The sequence below is a fragment of the Toxorhynchites rutilus genome, chromosome 3 (genome assembly GCF_029784135.1).
Source record: "Toxorhynchites rutilus septentrionalis strain SRP chromosome 3, ASM2978413v1, whole genome shotgun sequence".
Classification (NCBI taxonomy): domain Eukaryota; kingdom Metazoa; phylum Arthropoda; class Insecta; order Diptera; family Culicidae; genus Toxorhynchites; species Toxorhynchites rutilus.
The window spans coordinates 102,211,578-102,234,331 of NC_073746.1; the positions used below are offsets into that span (position 1 = coordinate 102,211,578).

The window sequence follows — 22,754 nt, forward strand, 5'->3', positions numbered from 1 at the left end:
TCCTTTCACATTATTGAAGGTAAATTATTAATCGTTTGAACATCGGTGTTGGCGGTGGCAGATTCACATCGTGGCGGACAAGATGGCAAAAATTGCCGATTACATCATTCAGGACATATCAGACCCCATGATTCTGCAGCCGGCTTCGCTCGATCTTGTAACCCTCAAAAAGCGAGAGTCGGATCTGGGATTTTTGGTGATGCCAAGCTTGAACGGCATTCACAGGTGATTATCGCATATTTATACCGCAAATGAGCGAGCAAACAAACAAATCATTTATCTGCCTCTCGTTACGTGTAGAATCGCGGAAATCAAATTCAATTCTCCGGCACACAACTCGGGCAAGGTGGAGGAAGGCGATGAAATTGTGCAAATTAATTACCAAACCGTTGTCGGATGGGAGTACAAAAAAGTGCTCGTACAGTTGCAGGAGTCGCCACCAGGTATGTTACTCTTCGGAAATCGCTACGAAGGTGTTTGATCTAAAGCAAATTTATTTCAGATGTTCTTCTAACACTGAAGAAGCGCCCGAAACACACTAAAATCTACGGCCAAATATACATCAAACCCTACCGATTGCCCAGCAAGAAACGCTCGCTACCCTATCGGTGGGGCGAAAACCTTCCAAGTCCACGGGTGGAACTGTTTGCACTGCAAGACTTCAGTCTCCCGCTGGCACGGGTTCCGGAGAAGCAAGCCTCTTCAGATTCCGAGTCGGAAAACAGCGACATTCTGACGCCAACGGATGTGAAAAAATCCGACAAAGACCTGCGGCTGTATATGCCGAAACCAAGGGCCGTCCTGCAGAGGCGACACACGCTGTCCAGCTTCAAGGATTTGGTGAGCGTGTCCTTCTGGCACGAGCGACAGAGCAGCAAGCAAATGTCGAACGATCCGCAGAGCTTGAGGGACAAATCGGTTTCGTTTGGATTTGGGTTGGAAATGGCTCCCAGGCCAACAACTTGCTTGGGAATGGTCAACGGTGCTGGGAATGGAGCCGGCGCAAATGGGCAGGCAAAATTCAGCAGTTTCGGCGGTTTGAAAGGCTCGCTGCCGGATATCGTACCAGCGGACAAAGCTGGAGCGGATAAAGCGGATCAGGCGCAAAGTGATTCCCCTGCGGGCGAAGAGGGAGAAGAGGGTAAACCTGGTGTTTCTAAAGTGGTGCGTTTCGAGTCGAACATGAAATTTGAAGAGTGTCATGTCGACACAAAGTATACATGTAATGTTGACAATACTGTCCTGGAGACGTTCGAACCTATTCCGTACGTGGATGAGGAGGTCCCTGTGCAATCGGTTAACCAGAGGGTAAAACAGTTCGAGTCTATTGCCAGTAAAAATAGTGCCAACAATTCAAACATAACGTGCGTTGCGAGGTTCGATATTTTTAGTTTAGTGAAAATAATTTCAATCATGACTTTATCTTATTTTTTTTCAGCAATGCTGACCAAGCTAAAACCAGCGACTCTCAAAGTGCCAAGGTAGTATGTGCTGGAAGCAGCAATGTGGGTGACAATAATGTAAACAACAATAAGGTCACTAATAACGGTGATCCCGTAGTTCGACCCGCAGTAAAACCAATTCCGATGCAGAGACAAATCTCCAGAGAAACCAACATCACCGAGGCAATCAATACGGTGCTAATCAACCGTGAAATGGTCAAACGAGGACGTCTGGATAAAAGTCACAGCACTCCAGCCTATGACGATGGTAGGTGATATTGGATCATTTGATCCTAGTTCTCATCTGTACAAATATGATTTAATTTCGGTTCATGGTTTTTGGGAACCTTTTATTCTACACGGCGAATGACAAGATATGGTTCGGGTCATTTGTCTTATTCTATTCTGAAAATTGAATGCGTAAGTGAATGGCTATCATTGTTATCATTGAAGGAGATATGAAGTTGTGTACTCTTCTGTTATCGATTCCGGTGTGAAATAGGATATAAAATAGTAAGGTATTCTGTAATCTACCTTACTATTTTATTTACAGATTACAGATAGATTACAGAATTGTGCGAGTGATTTCAACGTGATTACTGTTACCTCACGTTACTCACGGTGCAGAATAAGAGAGATCATTTCAAATATCAAGCCTTTATCATGAAGGTCACCTTAAATTCCTGGAAAATTCAGTGTTCTTCTGTACTGCCGTTCTACGCATAGTTGTCCCATGTTACTTTTTGACAACTTTAACTTTTCTTCATAAAACGATGTTTTTATGCCTAATCTTCCAGAAAACCACAAAAAACTTATAGTTTGTTCTCAGCTTTTCAAAAAACAACATCAAGCTCAATTGTCCCATGTTGATATTCTAGGCAATGCCTAGGCATAACTGTCCAACCATGTATTTTTTGTAGATTAATAATGAATGAATCGGTTCAAGTAGAAGAATTTTATGTCACGCTTTCAGCAGGGCTAATGCATTCATTTCTGGTTTGGGAGAACGAACTAATTCTCAAAAAAATTTAAAAAAAGTTTAACAGAACACGTGTACACCTTGGTAGTGAATGCCTAATAACAATGAGAAAAATATTCTTCAAAAGTGTTGCAGATCGCTCTATTCTTCATGAAACGATGTTTTCATGCATAATCTTTCGAAAAACGCCAAAAAACATATTGTTCGTTCCCAGTATTTCAAAAAACAACATCAAGTTCAAGTGTCCCATGTTGATATTCTAGGCATAGCTGTCCCACCATGATTTTTTATACTTATAATCAGGGATGGTAAAAAATCACATTCAACGATCAATGAATAAGTATATCCCTCTAGTCGGATGTTTTTAAATCACCCCCAGCAGGCGAGGCTCTTTTATTCTTCATATGTACACAGAGAGAATACTTGGAACGGTGAGCTACCAAGATCTCAAAAAAGCAATATGAGAGCGGAATCCCAACTGCTTGCACTCTCGAAGCATTACTTCTACTACTCAGGTTTTATCGTGAGTGCAAGCCACAAACGATTAATCCCATTCCATAGAGCGGATGATGAGTTCTTGATCGGAAAGTATAACAAGAGACGATCAACTGAAATCTTACGACACTCATCGAGGGATTTTTAATTCTCTATTGCACTGTCCGCAGTGAGTGGCTGACTCAGTCTCGTGTCGATTTTATTTTGCTGTCGTCTCCCGCCCGATAAACTGCAGACGGGTAATGGATGCAATGGATTAATTTTATTACCAGCAGATTTGGGCGAATCTCATCCCGCCCAAAATCGTTTTTAGATTCCAATAATTCTGAACATTCACATTTCTCTCCAAATAATTTTTCCAACAGTAATTCAATTAGTGACTTCACGAAACACCTTTCGAATTCGATTGAATTTCAGACCCTTTTTTATTTGTAGATAAAACGGATCACATATTTGATTAATTCAATTCTGTGTGGTTACGTTCTTTGTTGCGAATAAATGTAATGAAATAGTATGGACGTATGATATTCATGTATCGTGGACTTCCGACATATGTGGCAGTAGATTTGTCGAACGACTAATGTTTTTTTATATCCCTTCAAACTTGTTGCATCTCTCAAGTGTACATACTGCTTTGACCGCAGATTTTCATGGTAGAATCTGGTTAATTTCAGGTATTCAGTCTTCATATTGTCGAATGAGTACTGTTGGAACAATAGGTATCGCAGCAAATGATTATCAACATCCTACCTTATCATCAAACGGTATGCGAATAATTTCAGTGAACTGACGGCATTGGAATATATGCTTTGTGAGGACCACACAATTATTATCAGAGCGAATAAACGTCCGACTGGAAGTCATGAACATCAATTCAATGTGCCCAAGATAAATTTATCCTTTGAAGGTCATTAACCTTTCTAAAGATGATCAGATGGAATATATTCCAATGTCGTCTGGAATAACCTGTCCAACACCTTATGATCGTAATATTGTTTTTGCTATTATTCCGATGTTTCATAACACGGCACTCTATTGATTATTCGCCGAAAATGAATAAAAGATATCCTTGAAGTTAGCCTACGGTTTTAGTAGCAGTGTAATTTGGTGAGCCAGTCTCAGGATAAGAAAACATTTAAAAATAAAGCTTTTTTTTGAATGAATCAATAGTAAAACAAAACGTCAAAAAATTTCTCAGCTTTGTGATAGCAGATAATCATTATCCATTTGAGTTGTATGAGTATTCCATTCCCCCACAAACTGTGGATAGTCTATCTGCATACAAATTATGTAGAGTGCCACAATCCAAAAAAATTATGAGCAAATATTTACGCGCTTAAACAAAAAAACACATGTTGACATATTTGTGCTAATTTATGTTTTTTTATTAATTCAAGGTAATCAAGGTCTTTTCTAGACACCAGTTTACTCGGCCCCGAAAAAAGTGGTCTGTATTTGGGCAGGCGGAAAAATATATCTCGCAAGACCACGTGTTCGATGTCGTAAAAGCCTTGGCCAATAACGCATTTACATTAACTCATAAAATTAGTGATTTGAGAGGGATTATTGTTTGTAGTCTCTTGATTAATTTGAACACCATCTGAGAAATCCTCCGTGAAACATGAAACATTAAAGTCGTCCTATCTGCTGTAGCGCATTTTTTTTATTTTACCCAGTTCCATCGAAGTAAACGCGCTCGGAAAGGAAAATTGAACGCCCGGATGAGAGAGCGAGAATCGTACGTCATAGAGACACTCATTCCCATGGAGCAAATTCTTGTTAGGAGTTGAAAGCAAAACGAGGAAGGAGAGTAACTCAATTATTCGAACTAGTTTCAGTCTAGCAATGCTTTGGTCAACTCAGAGTTACCAAGAGAAAATCATTTGGTTATGATGGGTGAGGATTAATAGTTAGTCGCAGTTTGCACAGATTACGATCTGTGCAGTTTGCGATTAATCGTAAATCACATCATGCTCCCTTGTTTTCCATCCTTGCTTATAATCAAGCATGATTGATTCAAGTGAGGGGAACTTTTCACATTTCATTAGACAATAATTTACTGCACATAAAAAAGCCGGTGTATTGCTAAACTGAAATGCTGAAAGCTTCTGGTAGACAAATATGCTAGAAAACATTGCGTTTTTCTCAGTTGCTGATTTTGGAACATGGGACCACTATGCGTAGAACGGCAGTAAAAGTGTTGCAGATCACTCTCTTCTTCATAAAACGATGTTTGTATGCATAATCTTTCGGAAAAAAAACAAAAAACTTATTGTTTGTTCCCAGTATTTCAAAAAACGACATCAAGTTCAATTGTCCAATGTTGATATTCTAGGCATAACTGTCCCACCATGTATTTTTGAATCGTAACTTGATTGATTTGAGTGAGGGGAACTCTTCACATTTCAATAAACAATAGTTTGCTGCTTATAAAAAAACCCGGTGTATTGCCAACCTGAAATGCTTAAAGGTTTTGGTAAACAAATATGCTAGAAAACTTTGATTGCGTTTTTCTCAGTTGCTGATTTTGGAACTGTAGTGTTCACACCTTTAAATAACAGAAAATGTTACACCTATATTTAAATACCTTGATATTGTATAACGCCACAAGGGTATAAATGTCAAAGACAGAATAATAAACAGGGCTTAGATTTCTGAAAGTCATTACGTAAAGACGTGTTTCAGTCGTTTCTCCCTCTCAACGCAACAATTGGCGACGAGGAATTTGAACCTTTTGTTTGCGAAAAAAAAGTGACTTTTGTTCAAGTGCTTTTTTCCTATCTTTCGCTGATTTAGTTGAACTTAACCGAGTGTAACGAGTGAAAGGATTAGCCTGAGAAAGAAAAAATAGTGGTTGCAGTGTTTTTTTTTCCCGAAAATTGCTGCTGATAACTGGTGGTTGAAGCTTCCTTTTGTTCTCGTACAAAGCGGTTGAAAAGAAAACCAGCACAAAGGAGCAGCCATTTTGTTCGGTGATTCCTGGATCTGGCACGCGGAGCACACGTGGCCAACGGACCGTGATTTTATCGACGGGCAAAGGCTTGCAACAATCCAACTTCTCACGGACGGAGAGCTGAAGCAGATAGGAAACCAGGGTGGTTCCAAAAACAGGTGTCAATTGGAAACGTGGAAATAATGGCCCACCGGAATCAACTTAGGCTCTTTCAGGGAAAATACCCGGAAGCACGACCGAACGTCACGATGCAACCGGACACTCATCAGAGAAATACTGGCGTTCTGGAAACAGTGGAAGAGGAGAACGGAGCTGGATGCGGCTCAGAGGAAGACATCCTGAGGGAACTCCCGCAGGTTGAACTGGCTAAGGTCAGGAATAATAGAAAGAGAAAAGCTTCCCCGGCGGAATTGCCGGGAATCTACCTACGGCGTTCGAAACGAACTAGACGTCGCATTGAAGACAAAAATTATGTGTATGAAAAATATCCACCACGAATATGCCGAGGAGAAGTTCACGGCGTTCGAAGCGAACAAGATGTCGTATCGAATATGGAGATTTAGTGAATTGTGAAAGTAGTTTCAATCAATCATTTTATTGGAATTCGATGTAAAAATATTTTGAATTGTATAATTTTGTTAGGCTAAATTATAATTTTAATGAATGAATTTTGAATTATATAACTTCGTTAGGTTACATTAAATGTAACTTTTCAAAGGGGGACGGTTGTAGTGTTCACACCTTTAAATAACAGAAAATGTTACACCTATATTTAAATACCTTGATATTGTATAACGCCACAAGGGTATAAATGTCAAAGACAGAATAATAAACAGGGCTTAGATTTCTGAAAGTCATTACGTAAAGACGTGTTTCAGTCGTTTCTCCCTCTCAACGCAACAGGAACATGGGACAATTATGCGTAGAACGGCAGTGTAGGAGCCTTGAACCACTGCGACCATTAGTTTGATCTATTTAAATGCATTATCAACATTGATATCGATTCAAAGTTCTTCCCATGGACTACAGCGTATCCAATTCTTCCAATTTAGCCCAATTCATGCTATTTGACTACCCAACTTTTATCAAAATGCGACACTCTTATATTTATTGTGACCAAAACCACAAAAATTATTGGACCTATTCCGAACACTTATGAATGATATTTGGGACGAGAGGGTTTGAAGGATGTTCAGTAATATATAATTTGATATATAATATATATAACATATAATATATGATGTGATGTGATATATGCGATTTGTTGTTAGTTGTGATATATCTAACTCCAACCCTAACCGGGTGTTTATCTTCTTTTTGTCTTCTTGAATGGCATTAACTTCTCAGAGGAACTTTATTGGTATTAAATTGCGTCAATTATCAAGTACTTAGTTAAGATTTCTTATACTCAATAATAAGCCTTGAATGTTTTCTGAGTGGCAAGCAAGCAGAAAATAGGTTTTCTTCATGTTCATTCAGTTTTAATAGTCATCCTATTCAGCCTCCTCAAAACAGAGTAATTTTTGATACTCCAACACAAATAACGTAACTTTTCCTGTTATTAATTGAAGATAAGCAACCGAATATAATTCTTGAAAGTATAAAGAACTATAAAATAACATAAAAACGTATTAATCGATTGTGGTTTCATTGGTGTAAGAATCAGAACATACCATGCCTACATGCTCGAAACAAATATATTTTTTTACATTTTACACAGTTGTAGCGGGTTTTTGAAGAAAAACATGTATAGCGATTTTCCAGATAGTTACCAGATGAAAAAAGTTCTGGAATTTCATGTTTTTATATTCCTAATATTCTTTGTCTCTGGGTTCTTGGCAACCAAGAATTAATGCCTGTTTTTTATGGGGTAAAAAAGATGATAAAAGGATTTCTAGGAACTTCCTCCGACTTGTTTTCTTGTCGATATTGTTCAGCCCATTCTGTATATATAAAAATGGAGTGATGTCTGTCTGTCTGTCTGTTTCTTATAGACTCGGAAACTACTGAACCGATCGACATGAAAATTGGTATGTAGGGGTTTTTGGGGCCGGGGAAGGTTTTCGTGATATTTTGAGACCCCTCCCCCCTCTCTAAGGGGGGGCTGCCATACAAATGAAACACAAATTTCTGCATTACTCGGAAATTAACCAAGCAAACGAAACCAAAGTTGGCATGTGAAGGTTTTAGGGTGCAATAAATGTTTCTATGATGGTTAGACAGTCCTTCCCCCACTCAAAGGGGGGCTGCCATACAAATGAAACACAAATTTCTGCATTACTCGAGAATTAATCAAGCAAATGAAACCAAATTTGGCATGTGGAGGTTTTGGGATGCAATAAATGTTTCTATGGTGATAAGATACTCCTTCCCCCTCTCTTAGAGGGGGCTGCCATACAAATGAAACACAATTTTTTGCATTACTCGGAAATTAATTAATCAAACGAAACCAAAGTTGGTATGTGAAAGTTTTAGGGTGCAATAAATGTTTCTATGATGGTTAGACAGTCCTTCCCCCACTCAAAGGGGGGGCTGCCATACAAATGAAACACAAATTTCTGCATTACTCGAGAATTAATCAAGCAAATGAAACCAAATTTGGCATGTGGAGGTTTTAGGATGCAATAAATGTTTCTATGGTGTTAAGATACTCCTTCCCCCTCTCTTAGAGATAAAAATGGAGTGATGTCTGTCTGTCTGTCTGTTTCTTATAGACTCGGAAACTACTGAACCGATCGACATGAAAATTGGTATGTAGGGGTTTTTGGGGCCGGGGAAGGTTTTCGTGATATTTTGAGACCCCTCCCCCCTCTCTAAGGTGGGGCTGCCGTACAAATGAAACACAAATTTTTGCATTACCCGAGAATTAATCAAGCAAATTAAACCAAATTAGGCATATGGAAACTTAGGGTGCAATGAATGTTTCTATGGTGGTTAGATACCCCTCCCCCCTCTCTTAGGGGTGGCTGCCATACAAATAAAACACAAATTTCTGCATTACTCGAGAATTAATCAAGTAAATGGGCGGGACGAAGTTTGCCGGGTTAGCTAGTATACTATAAAAAAATATCCCCGAAACTGTAACTGTAAAAAATAACCGTACGCCACCGATTAATTTATAGTTGACAGTTTACAATTATTCCACAAGTGCAATTCTGTCACAAGTGTGTATATGTGTGACTATTATATTCAGAGAATAACTTACGAAAGTGACACACGTCCCCTTCGTACCAACACATCCGATACGCCAAACGAAGCCGAACGAAGATAACGAAGCTAGAGAAAATCGCAAAGTCATAGTGGTGGTATGTTCTGAGAAATGAACGAATTATTGATTTCTCGGTCTCACAGACTTATGCGCGAGTACAGGAGGGTTAAACACTTTTCTGAATCTTCAAGTGTGACAGGGCAAACGTAGTCAGCTAGGTGTGAAGCGATCACTGCTACAAATGCGCTGCCTTGCGTGAAAATTATATTTGAGGTTCAAAGTTTTCTGATGAACGAAGTCGATGGAAACAATAGAAACGCATACACCATTGTCGATTGAACAGGGAGCTCAGTTGTTCACGCGTCGCCTCTGCGTTTTGACGTGGTACTACCTCTTTCATTCCTGTACCGGGGTGTAAGTTCAAAGTTTTGAAAACGAGAGCGTTACACTTGGAGTGCAAGGTTTTGAACGTTAATACATATTTGCCGACTGAATATGATAATCAATTAATTTGAAATATAAAATTTGTAAGAGTTATATGCTTGTTAATTATTGAAACATGTTCCAATAACTTAAAAATTGCTTCGAAAACAGGATATTGAAATCACCAAAAAACTTAACATAGTGCCCTATTCCAGAAAACGAGACGAGCAATTCGCAATTTTTTCTCATTTTTCCAAAAATTACTTTTTTTTTTAAACTCATAACTTTTGAACTACTGTACCGATTCAGATGATCGACATATCAATTTAGAGCTAATCTCTTTTCGAAAAATGTTATATTTTCAGAAATGTTAGATTTTGGTCCTGTAATAATTGATTGTTTTTTTCATGGTTTACATTGTCTCGGAACCAAGGGCGCCATATTTTTGTATACTTTTTCTTGAAAGCTAAGATTTTTTTAAATGACATATCTAAAATTCAGAGATGTGTTGTTTTGTGTTATTGAGTTAGATTTTTCAAAATTCACCGATGGTCCAAAAAATCATGTTTCCCTTGTTTTGCCAAAAATAACTTTTTTTTTTGAATTCAGGACTTTTAAACTACCGGGCCGATTCAGATAATCGATACACCAATTTAAGCCACATGAAATACCACATATGCATACAAATTGGATTCTAGGTGCATAGGAATATTGAACGATAACTGAAAGCATGTTAACTTTGCAGAATCACTCGAAAACGAAAAGATACACCCCTCTGATATTCGGATACGTTATGTAAAAAAACCTCAGCTTTCAAGAAAAAATTATAGGAGGTTGTGTCCAAGATACGACCGCATTGTTGACGTAGAACTACGCTGTTATTTTATATAAGTCGCTTATTTATACCTTCGGATTTTATTTATAATGCTGTGAAATTTTAGAAACAACTGCTTAGTAGAATAATCTCTGAAATAGTTTTTTCATTGTAGAATCAGTTGACGATAATTTATTGATGATTCATTCTTGCCCTCGCAAAACAATACACTAGCTGATCGTATGTCGCAATTTATTTCATGTCAATGCATTGAAAATTTACCTCCAACGTTATTCCGGTGGCCTTTTTCGCAATTGACATAGACTCGGCTACAGTCGATTATATACATGTTGCACCAGCACCATTATTCCACATCTCATAACTACATCAATATATCTTTGGCACCGCATGGAAACAACAACAATAACAACACTTGAAAGTATCAAATATCCTGATACATGTTATTTAGTATTGCCTCAAAGGAATCACATCTCTAGGCATCGTTCGTACAACGTAAACCAAGCGCCAAACAAGCGTTCGCCATAGCATGCATACAGAGCCATATATTGGTGGCTTGAAACTACTAGGAATATAAACACTTCTCATCATTTTGCGCTATTCTCAAAAGAAACTCTTCTGTTAATATTACTGGCCTCGAAAAAAGTTGCATTACTTTCTCATCCTCGAGAGAAGCGCAGTTGTCACCCTTAGTGGAGGAAGTTTTGCTACTGGCAAGCGAAACCTAATCACATATAAAATTCCAGAACGACATTTACTTTCTTGGTGACTAAACAAGCGAAATAAACTCTGTTTGTTGATAACAACCTCGAAAACAGTAGCAATGCTTCATTATGATCAATATTAACGCAAATGCAATCCTAGTTGAAGGCAGTTTTGCGATTGGTACACGAACCCAAATAACTTATAACATTCCAGTAAGACATTCGAGATGCTTGATATTCCCCAAATAATTTTTTGACGCATAACCTTAACGCCTGCTTCGCCATAACGTCAATTTAATGCATTGATGCATTCTCAAAGGCACCAACGAAGCCCTTATGATGACGGAAAACAAACAATGTTAACTGCTTGGAAAAAGACTGAATTATGAATTATGCCACACAGCTTGTATTCTGCTGTAACACCTATCGATGCGAATTCGCTGATGAGTGTGTCAAGAGCGACCGCCTTAACTACCAGCGGGGGGAGCTTGATTTTGGTTGCTGCCGGGGTAACGACGTTTACATTTTCGACCGACGCGCCTACTTCGCAGTTGTTCGATGCGGTGCCACATTTAAGAAGGCTCGGTTCAGTGCGAGCGCTTTTCACTGCACCAACATCGCGTGCATCATTAGATGACGCTTGCCTCGAAATTTATTGCCCCTGGCAATGCGTTCGTTTTTTTGCAGGGCTAGAGCTTGCCTTCCTCTTCTTCTTGCTCATCACACATTACGCGAAGCGTCCAATTTATGACGCGGAAAGAAAAATACACGATACGAATAATGCGAAAAAAACGAACAGAAAAACCAAACGACGATATCCAAGTTGGATTACCACTGGTGGGGTCAAATCTTAGATCGAAGCGCAGCGAAAGCAAAGTGAACTGGATTGCTCAACAGTCCGATACCGAATGAAAGTTTGCCTCAGCGAGATCAACTGTTTATACTCTAGGCAAGTATTCCCCTTCATTCTTCTACTTTTCCTTTGTTCACGCAGACTTTAAATCCTACGATTTCCCCTCCGTTGGTCGTCGATAAGTTGCTCGTTATTGACAGCTCTGTTCGGGAAAGCACACAAATGGACAGAACAAATGTATGGGAAAATGAAACGATTAAAGTTTTCATGAATTTTAACCATTTACAAACCAGGGGGGCAAACCATTCTAATGTATAGTATATTAAACAAATCTTACGGAATTTCCGATTCATTTAGTATGTAAATCGCCAGAATCCGTTCGCGTCAAAAATTATATTTACACATCAAACTTTGATGAATTATTAAATAATAACTATTTGAACTACCGTTAAGTATTATCCATTGAAAGTGGTGGAAATATGTCTCCTTTTGAACGACTCACCGCTTTCAGCAATATTCGCAATTTTTGCCAAGATATTAGTAATAGTAACTTTCTCCATTTTTGACCCAATTTCACCCTTTCGATGGTACTTCAATGTGTGATTACTTCTGATTGCCTGTCGAATAATGCCTCATCGATCCACACGAGGCATATTTTACATTACATTCGATGGACGGTCAATAAAGGCTATGCACGCTATTGAGTGGACGAAATTTCAAGGCAGGTTCAAAAACAATCTTTCTAAAGGTGTCATAGGACCTGATTCCTTCGAGGATGATGCCGGCGAGATAGTACTGCGAAAATCAGCTATGATCGATGGTTATTTTCCCCACAAACTTGAAGAATATATGTGTACATCGATTTAATGCAGTCCCAATTAGGTGGCCGCTTCATTCCTCTAACGGAAATGAGACTCGGCACTAATATTCATGCGGTCTAGCACACATAGAATTTTTTTTATTATTATTTCGTTTATTTTTACAGGCTCAGTTACATAAGTTTAAAGGAGCCGAATTCCCAACTAAACATATTAACTATATCTATATATCTATGAAAAATTTTCCTTAATTTTATTCTTAATAAGGTAGAAAACCGATTACTCGCGGTAGACTCAAGTTTAGAAGGGTGACATATACAGGGTTTTCCATTTCGGGCTTCCGAAAGTATACAGCCCTGCGCTGACAACCGTTTGACATAGCTGTCAACCAAAGCGTCATATCGTTAGTTGAATGTCTGCCATTTTACAATATGGATCGTTTTAGCATCGCACAACGTGTTAATTTTGTTAAATTATACTATTAAAATGATGAAAAACCGGCAAATGTTTTTCGAGCATTACGGACGGATTATGGTCGTCATGGACGGCCTACAGAGCACACAATCGCTAATGTAGTGCGTAAATTCGAACATACTGGATCCGTAGCGGATATTGTGAAACCTGTGCATGATCGTGATGTGCGTTCGGCCGACTGGCTGCGGTTGCTGCCAGTGTGGAGGATGACCCGAATGTTTCGATTCCACGGCGTGCTCAGCAATTGGGCTTGTCAAACACATCATTGTGGCGAATTTTGCATTTGGACTTGCACCTACATCCATATAAAGTCCAACTGGTACAAAAACTAGAGCGTGGTGACCATGGAATGCGTCGGGCATACGTCGATTGGGTGAACGAACAACAGCAGCAAAATGCTGAATTTTCGCATCAAATTTTCTTCAGCGATGAGGCACATTTCGAGCTCGGTGGCTATGTGAACACCCAAAATTTCCGTATATGGGGCTCAGAAAATTCACACGTGATTGTTGAGAGGCCATTGCATCCGCCAAAAGTCACTGTTTGGTGCGCATTATGGTCTGGTGGAGTCATCGGGCCGTATTTCTTTGAAAATGTGGACGAAATTTGAGGGACGCATAATTTCGCGTTTTGGTGATGCCAATTGGCCGTCCAGATCATGCGATTTGAACCCGCTAGACTTTTTTCTGTGGGGTTATGCGAAAGACCGTGTCTATGCCAACTCTCCGCAAACTCTTGAACATTTGAAAGACAACATTCGTGAAGTTATGACCGAGATACCGCCCCATATGTGCCGAAAAGTCATCGAAAATTACCTGTTCGGGATCAAGGTGTGCGAGGAAGCCCTAGGTGGACATTTGAATGATGTTGTATTTCACACATAATGGCATAAACCAAACTTAAATTTGAAATAAAAGTTTCATCGAAATTCGAATTCTAAGTGTGTTTTATTTCAATTTACTTTCGGAATTTAAAGTTGGAAAACCCTGTATATATCAGGAATAGGATGGGATATAAGGATATATTGACAATGTTCGCACGGATTGTGGACATCATCATCATGTTATTCTCGGCATATAATTCCATTGCCTTCTTTTCATAATGCTATGTTCAGCCGAAACCGAACGAGTTTGTCCTGGTTGATGTTCCCGGTGGCAATGAAAATATAGCGTTGTTGCCAATCCAGGTATTTCTTGAGGAATCTTAGATAGTTTCATGGAGATCATGTCGCCACGTAAAACGCCTGTCTCGGAAACTTTTCGAAGTTCGATTTGTCGCGTGCGTGCGAGGAGGGAGATGGGATTTTGGCGTTGCGAACAAATTTTTCAAGCGTTGCTTTTCTTGCTAGGACGCCACTGTGAGAACTGGAGAAAAAATGTCAAAACCAAAATAAAGGAATCACGTCTGACAAAATGAGGGTTGTTTTGTGTTTTAAAAATCTTGATATTCGGGAACAAAAAAAAATCAGGTTCCAAATCAGAACTGTACGGAGGATGACCCACCGAACCGATGTTTTCATCGGTCAATTAGGCGGTTGTTTGAACCGATGTGTGCGAGCTCGCATTGTCATGGTGAAGAATGATTCGTCGCTTTGAGTTGTTCTTATTTGGTTGAAGACTTCTTACAAATAAAAGATTGTGTTCCACTCAGAATTGACCATTCTACGTGTCTCTTAAGGTACTTTTGCCACGTGACCAATATTTCCGAAAAACAGAAACAATCATTTGTTTGGAATTGCTTCGAGCGTGAACAACTTTTGTTGGTTTGGGTGCACTTTGAAAGATCCACACAGTGTCCGAAAGAAACCTTCGGAAGAGAAAACGTTTCGACTCGAAACTTTCGAGTAAAAATATCTTCTAAACTGTCAAACTTTTTTAAGTGAGCTTTCCCTGGCAACACGAGTGTTGCCAACTCGCAAAACTTACGGAGCAGTTCTCTTAGGATTATCTAATCCTATCGACATTATCAAATTAGATTGTGGTGAATATTTTAGCGATGTCATTTTTATTTTTATGTAATTGACCAATTGTCCAAATAAAACTAAAAAAATACACACACACACACACACACAAATCATTCCTATCCACTCCCCAAATATGGTTTGTTATTCCTCTCCATTCTTTGATTTTTTTTTTGATGACGATTAACAATTTGGGTACCTCAATTGGAACATTTTTGCTTACATGATTCATTTACTTTCAGACATACCACCTGCCATCGAGCCTCGGAAAGAGCATCTGATGAAGGCTCCTCCGGTGCCTCCGCCACGACCAAAGAAAACCCTCGAGACGAACATCAATTTAGTGCCGGAGAAACCGCCGCCTCTTTCGCCTGCAGTCGTCGCTACAAGTGCTACCGCAGCCGATTTAGGCTTCATCAGTCCACACCAGGCATCCACAACCGCTTTGGAGCATGGCGAAGAAAACAACAAATCCAAGCTGGCAAATTTGGTTGATCTGAAAAATCGCGACAATTCCCATGCGGCAGGAGGCGAGTCAAATATCGCACCACTCTCACCCCCACCCAAACCAGCGGAACGAATTATGTCGCCACCAAGAAGGATACCCGCTTCGAAACACTTTCTAGAGGGTCCCATCGAGACACCGTCGGAGCTTTTCACTCCCAATAAAACCAAGAGTTTGACGTTGAAGAAAAAGAATTCACTGCTTTCGAAACGGAGGAATGTGTCGCTGAAAACACTCTGCGTGAGTGATATCCAAGGGCATCTGTACAGGAGGACCAAAGACCGCAGTGGTCTGGCATATTGGGCCAAGTACTATTTCGTGCTCATCGAAACAACATTGTATGGGTTTAAATCGAAAGACTCCCATAAGGCGAACAGTATGATTTTCTTGTCCGGATTTACAATTTCGTTGGCAAAGGAGGTTCACTCGAAGCCTTTCGCCTTCAAAGTGTACCATCCGAACAAGACGTTTTATTTTGCAGCTGAAACCCAGGAAGCCTTGGGACAATGGATGGAATACATCAAACAAGCGACGCTGAAAGGGAACAGCGCAGCGCCCGGTAGCAGTTCAGCTGATCACAGCGTGAAGGAATTGTTTTCCGAAACGGATAGCTCAGAAGATGAATTCAGCCTGATGGATAGTCAGACAAAACTTAATCTGCTGTGCACTCCCTCTCCACAATTGTCATCTTCCCTAGGCAGGAGTTCAGAGCATCACCACCATTCGTTGCACATGGACGGGAGTGGCAGTACCCCGACATCTTCCAAGCAGGATAGATACCATTTAAATTTTGGATCGCTGAAAAAGTTCACTAAAAGCAACCCTTTTAGTGGGGAAGGCAACGGTGGAAGTAGCGCGGGAAGCAGTGAGAGTAAGTTTTTTGGATTTTTCAGCTCTCACAAAAATGTGGAAAAATCCAACTCGAGTGAGATGCCTGTTCCCACGCCGCAGTTCCGAAGCTACCGCAAAGTGCCCGGAAGTGGCGGCGGTTTACAGATCGGATCAAATTCTGTGTCCACGGAAGTCATACCCCATGCTGCGTCATCTCTGACGATGAATCGGAACGAGGGTATGACCGCGAGCAATCTGTCCCTTGCTTCGACCAGTACTCTCCAACATCCTCCGACGATCCACCTGCAACCTCCCGCTACGCCAAACGAGGACAAACTGCAGCCAATCATTGTGGAACCTCTGCCGGAACCACCGTCGACGCCTATCCCCAACGAAACAGCCGAGTTGCTGAATCGTGCCAAGAAAAATAAACGCATTTCACCCCACAACTATATACATGCCTCCAATCCGAATTTGGTGGAGTTTGATTTTCAAACTTCGAAAGCTATGCTTCAAACTTCGTCCAACTGGGACAGTAATCCATCCCATGGCCACCTGCACTCCATGATCACCTTGAAGGATTTGATGCTTCAAAAGCAGGCGGAAGAAGCACAGGATATGTACAACAAGCGAGTTTGCCTGGGGGTAGAGAAATTTGATGATCGGAGTCTGAAAAAAAATCTCCTCAAGCCAAGCGAGGCAAAGCCTGAAATGATTGTCAGTAACGTACCAGAATCGGTGAACAAAATCCAAAAGCGTCGTCTACCGGTGACCCCAGATTACGCACAGAGTTTCAAGTTGGACGACGAGGATATTTTGTACACAAGAAGCAAAGAAGGTCAGAAATTGAGGGATTTCGGTTATGAGCTGATTTCCGGTGACGACGCGTTTGATATGAAGAATGCTGCCGGTTCATCATCCGCCGGGCATAGTGGCAGTGGTTCTAGTAATAACCAGGATATCAAACGGCAGGATGGCACTGGTTCGATCAAAAAGAAAACACGCACATGGATCAACTCGGATCGACGAAACGAGGAATCATCCTCATCCGATCGCTCGCTAAGAGACAGTTTCAAGAAATCTAAAAACAAAGCTGTTATTGCCAAGCTGGACAACATCAAGGCCAGCAGTGAGAAACTCTTTCAGTTCAAACATAATAACAATAATGACAGAGAGTCGTTGAAAACGAAGCAATTAGACAAAACATCCCCAGCGCTCAATGTGAACCTAAAGCAATCAGGGCCACTCGGCAGTCTCAACAAAAACAACAACAATCCAAACACGCCTCCATTCGAGCAGCAGACGTCTGTTTTCACAACAACCACAACCACCAGCAGCTTTCTAGCGTCGCAAACACTCAGTCACGCTATTCCTGGAACAAGTGCCACCAGTGGTGGTAGTGGTCAGGGTAACTTCATTCCAGGTGGAATAAAAAAATCGAACACATGTAACAGTTCGTCCGATTTCAAGGAGAACGCCTCGAAAGCGCAAAGCGTGAGGAAAAACTCCGCGCCTGAACGTGGCACATCGTACTTTACGAAACTATCTTTCAGTAGCTCGTCTTCGAAAACTGCCAAGGAAAAAAAGCTTCTCGGTTCGCCCGGGCTGCACCGGGCAATTTTCGGTAAAAATCAACACCAAGAGCCGACCGTTATCGACCACGAAGTATTTTCGCCGATTTCCTACACAAAGGTAAGTGTGCGTGGAGATGTGTTGTGTTCCTTTTTGAAATGGTGAAGATTGCAATTTGTTGTGTTTTTTTGTCTAGAAAAAATTACATAGTTTTATTTATTTGTAAGGCTCAATCTCATAAGCTTCGCGGAGTCGCAAATTCAAAATGTGTTTACACAAAATTTCATCTTAATTCTATGTTTAGTAGGATTCGACCGAATACTCGCGGTTTACTCGAGGTTAGAAGCAAGAAGGGCAACAATTTTTTTGGGGCAGGACAGGTTAGGGATATGGATATAGGGTACCGTTGCCTCAACTGAGGGTTGCCGCATGCACTGTGGCATTGTGCATAATTACCAGGAATCGCATCTGGTGTTCGACTGAGGGGACAACACAAACAAACTAATAGCGAAAAAAAACAAAGGCATTAAATTTTTATATTGGACCTATTCATAAACACATAAATCGACCGCATATAGCAAACGTCGCGAGTTCCCCCAACTTTGATAGGAACATAGGATTGTCTTCCGTGAGCCTCAAGAGTATTCAAAAAGTGCTCTCTAGCTGCGTAATTATCCGTACATTGCCAAACTGCATTTCCACACCGACAGACATTGCTTTGAACAACAAATAAATAACAAATAACAAGATTTATTCTGTGGAGATGCACATCTAGCGAGTAGTGGTTGGACATAAGTCTACTCATTACACGAATGAAGTCACGACTTACGTCCAAACCTCTGAACCAAGTACTCGAAGAAACATTTGAATTTTTCCAATTACTGCATCAGAGTTCCCTCTTGGGTTGGCAAACCGATTGGGACACTGAAAGTCTGTGGCGGTGGTTTCATTCAATTATTCCATTGTATGAAATCTGTCAATCAAACAATTCGCCTTGATGTGCGCTCACCTTCCTAAGAAGACAAGTTATCTAAGAAATGATATTTGCAAGTTTTCGGCCTGTGGACCTCTTACGGAAACCACATCATGAAACAGTCATTTGTTAAGAAATATAAAGAAAGGGGCTGAGACATGACCCTTGAGGCAGACCCACAAAACTATTTCTGAAATTTTTCATTTGTTCAAGAGTGAAGTTCATTCGCTTTTCTGACAACAAATTGTACAAGAAATTATTCAAAGTTCCAGGAAGTCCACATTTGTGCAGATTGTCTGACAGAATTGCTCTGGAAACCGAATCAAAAGCTCCCCTAATGTCCAGAAATACTGGAGCCAGTTGCTCTTTGTGTGAATATCTGTGGAAAACGACGCTAGACAATCGTTTGTTGCTTTGCTCTTGCGAAACCCAAATGAGTACTTGATTTAAAATGATTTGCCTTGATCCATTGATCTAGTCTTCGAATGATCATTTTCGCCAACAATTTTCTAAAGCACGAAAGCACAGGAACCAAACGGTATGAGTTATGGTCAGACGCTGATTTGCTGATTTGGTTTTCAAATGGCTATTACTTTGACCTGTCTCCATTTAGAGGAAACAATGTTCTTTTCTAATAGGGAATTGAATAAGTCTAGCAAGCGTCTTTTTGCGATATCAGGAAGATATTTCAGAAGAATGAATTTATTTATCGCTTCCGGCTGAAGAGTTGGTAAAATGGTGGAATACACCTATTGATTCGACACCAATCGTTACCGCCGTTGCATATTTTTATCTGTCGATCTTCCTTATTAGGTCAACTGGAAGTCGAGATGTGATCGCAAGTGATCGCTACCATGGAGATCGTTGATGACCTTCCACCGACAATCTCATGATAGCGATCTTGAGCACAAAGGGCTTGTCGACTTTGTCTAGCCGGAGGTTTTGCGAATCGTGTCGCTTCACCAGTGTTCAAAATTCAAATTTGAAACCGTCACAGGAATCGTAAAAAAAGGCGGCCTAGTGTCATCATAAAGATCGCCCACCCAGTACCATAGGAGTTCATGTCACCCGAAATTAGAACTGAGGATGAGAGAATCGAGACTACATTCCTATACAAAGTTCTTTATTCTATACAGTTATTTGATAAACCACAATTTCGACACCTGAAACAGCTGGGTGAAGCATTTTATAGAAACAGTAGCACTTTTTGATCCTCAAAAGTATTCATCCAAAAGAATCATCTCTATCCAGACGAATAATGTTAAAATCGGGGTAGTTGAATTTTGTGTAGGAAGAAAGCCGTGCAGAAAAGGCGAATACTTCACAGTCATAATTTTGTCAAAATTTGAACCGATCTATTTAAAGCACTAGACTACAGCAGTTCCACTGTAGCACAGTGATCGTATCTTCTACTACGTTAGGTGAATTGTCAAATGAAATATATGATCGATGCAAACAGGGGTCATGAAACAGTCAATTGCTTAAGATAAGATTTAAAAAATGGATGCAAGGTAGAAATAAAGCTTTTAAGGAGGTCTTGAAGATTGAAGATCTTCAATATGAAGTCTACAATGTTCGAAAAAGCTGTTAATCCTCGATTAAAAGCGAATTTTCTACGAGAAGATCGAGGAGCAACATATTTATTCTTCCCTTTCCTGGATAATGGCGTAAATCCGAACATTCTGGTGCAATGCCATCTTGAGCGGCTGATGCGGCCTTCAGCATTTCACCGTAAGTTCGCTTGGGCGTCCTGAGATAGAACGCTTCACTTTGTACATTGGACACTCCTGAAGAGGATGAGAATTCTCTCCACACTGTTTTTGTTCAAGAGTCCTCACTTTGTTTATTTCCACATTTGTCGTAACGTAATTTGTTGCCGCCATGGCTGACCGAGTGTTCCAACTTTTCACAGATGGTACAATTATAAACCCGCGGTACAAACAGGTGCACCGAAAAAAAAACTCTCTATCTTCACAAAAGAACCTACGAAAGTCACCCGATACGAGTTGTAAGCTTGTAAACTTTTTGGATGTCTTCCAAAAATGCTAAATGCAGTTGTCTAACATCCAGAATCTTCACAAGTTCAACCCGACGCTTTTTTCGGTTCATCGACACTCAGACTCGCGTTGGTGACTACGCCTACTATCTCCACATCTTGAGGAAGGATGTAAATTTGATACTCCCTATTAAAAACATCATGGTCAACAATCTTGTTGGCCACATCATAAGTTGGTGCTACTACACGCAGTTTGTCCGATCTCTCTACAGGTATCGACGTCTGGATGCTTACACAGAAAACCTCTTGAAATATCAAGAGTTCTCAAAGATTTCACCTTGGGTCGAAAGAAAACAACCCATGTTGCCTTCTTGGACGGTTGATAATAACGGTTGCCGTTTGCGTAACCACCTATAAAAGAAAAAAATCAAAGTGGTGATCAGTGGAGGATTACTACTGACAATGTTCTGTTTTCAAAAGTTGATAAACCTTATCACCTTCTACCCCTAAAGAAGAAGGTTCCATAATTTGAGAACTAATCAAGCAAATTGAACCGAAATTTGCATATGGGGATTTTAGGGAGCAATAAATGTTTCTATGGTGGTTCGAAACACTTATCCCCTCTCTAAGGGCAAGGGGGCTGCCATACAAATGAAACGCAAACTTTTACATAACACGAGAACTAATCAAGCAAATGGAACCAAATTTGGAATGTGAGGGTTCCGTAAAAATAATACAAATATTTCAACCAAACATAGGCAAACCAAACATCACATTTGAAAATTTTCGGAAAACTCTGAAGGAAAATGGGAAAATTCGAGAAATTGAATTCGCATGTGTTCTACAATTACATATTGACATGCGTTGTTAGTCTATTTGATGTTTGCGGTAACGAAATTGAAAACGCACTCCTATATCGTCTTCTATATATATAAATAAAAATGGATTACAGAATGTGTTGATAAAAGCAAAACTCGAGAAAGGAATTGTCCGATTTAGGGCCGTCTTTATTCCATCATATTTTCAAAATATTGATTTTTGACGAAATGGTGACTTTTTTTTTGTAAAAAAAATGCGTTTTTGCCTCAAAAATCGAGACAAAAACATTCACCAAAATTTTATTTTCCAAAACATCAAAAATATCCTACGTATGATGACATGAAATTTAGTGGAGTTATATGAACGCTGTATCTCCACCACCGACTCTCAATATTGTGCATCTCTGTGAAACTGGAAAATTCCAACACTAGCCTTATTTATTCAACTTGGCAAGCAGTGTCTAATAAATTGATTTGTACCGAAAAAATGAGTTACTTGATGAGTTACATAAATAATTAATAACAATACACCGTGCATCCAGAAAAATACCTGGTAGAAACCTACCCAATACCTTTACTAATGCGGTAACTGTATGTAAAATGAATACCAGATGCAATGCACATCCCTACCAGAGGTTAGTATATTTTACTCGATAACAGAAGTAAACTTGAATGTGAGAAAAGCGCGCATTGACAATTTTTATTGTTGCCATGAGAATATAGGGAGGTGAGAGTTTGGATATAAATGTAATACGTGCACATGGTTCTGCTTGACATATATGTTCACCAATTTCTCCTCGTAGGCTGAATCAAAAATTAGTACGGAACGAAACGACTAGATTGCATTTATCAAAAAATTCGTTGTATTTACTAATTATTTTATTCAGTGTAGTTTTTATTTTACACTCCCATTTTTTT

The 22,754-nt window shown here is 39.9% G+C and overlaps 1 protein-coding gene across 1 annotated transcript in view; it reads left to right on the forward strand.

Moving 5' to 3' along the window:
- LOC129775403 (uncharacterized) overlaps window positions 1-22,754 on the forward strand; it is a 41,159-nt gene that overhangs the window by 15,233 nt on the left and 3,172 nt on the right. The window contains exons 5-9 of the mRNA XM_055780122.1: window positions 62-225; window positions 301-443; window positions 503-1,376; window positions 1,439-1,710; window positions 15,384-18,169. Coding sequence (XP_055636097.1) covers window positions 62-225; window positions 301-443; window positions 503-1,376; window positions 1,439-1,710; window positions 15,384-18,169 — 4,239 coding nt within the window. The remainder of the gene's footprint in view (window positions 1-61; window positions 226-300; window positions 444-502; window positions 1,377-1,438; window positions 1,711-15,383; window positions 18,170-22,754) is intronic.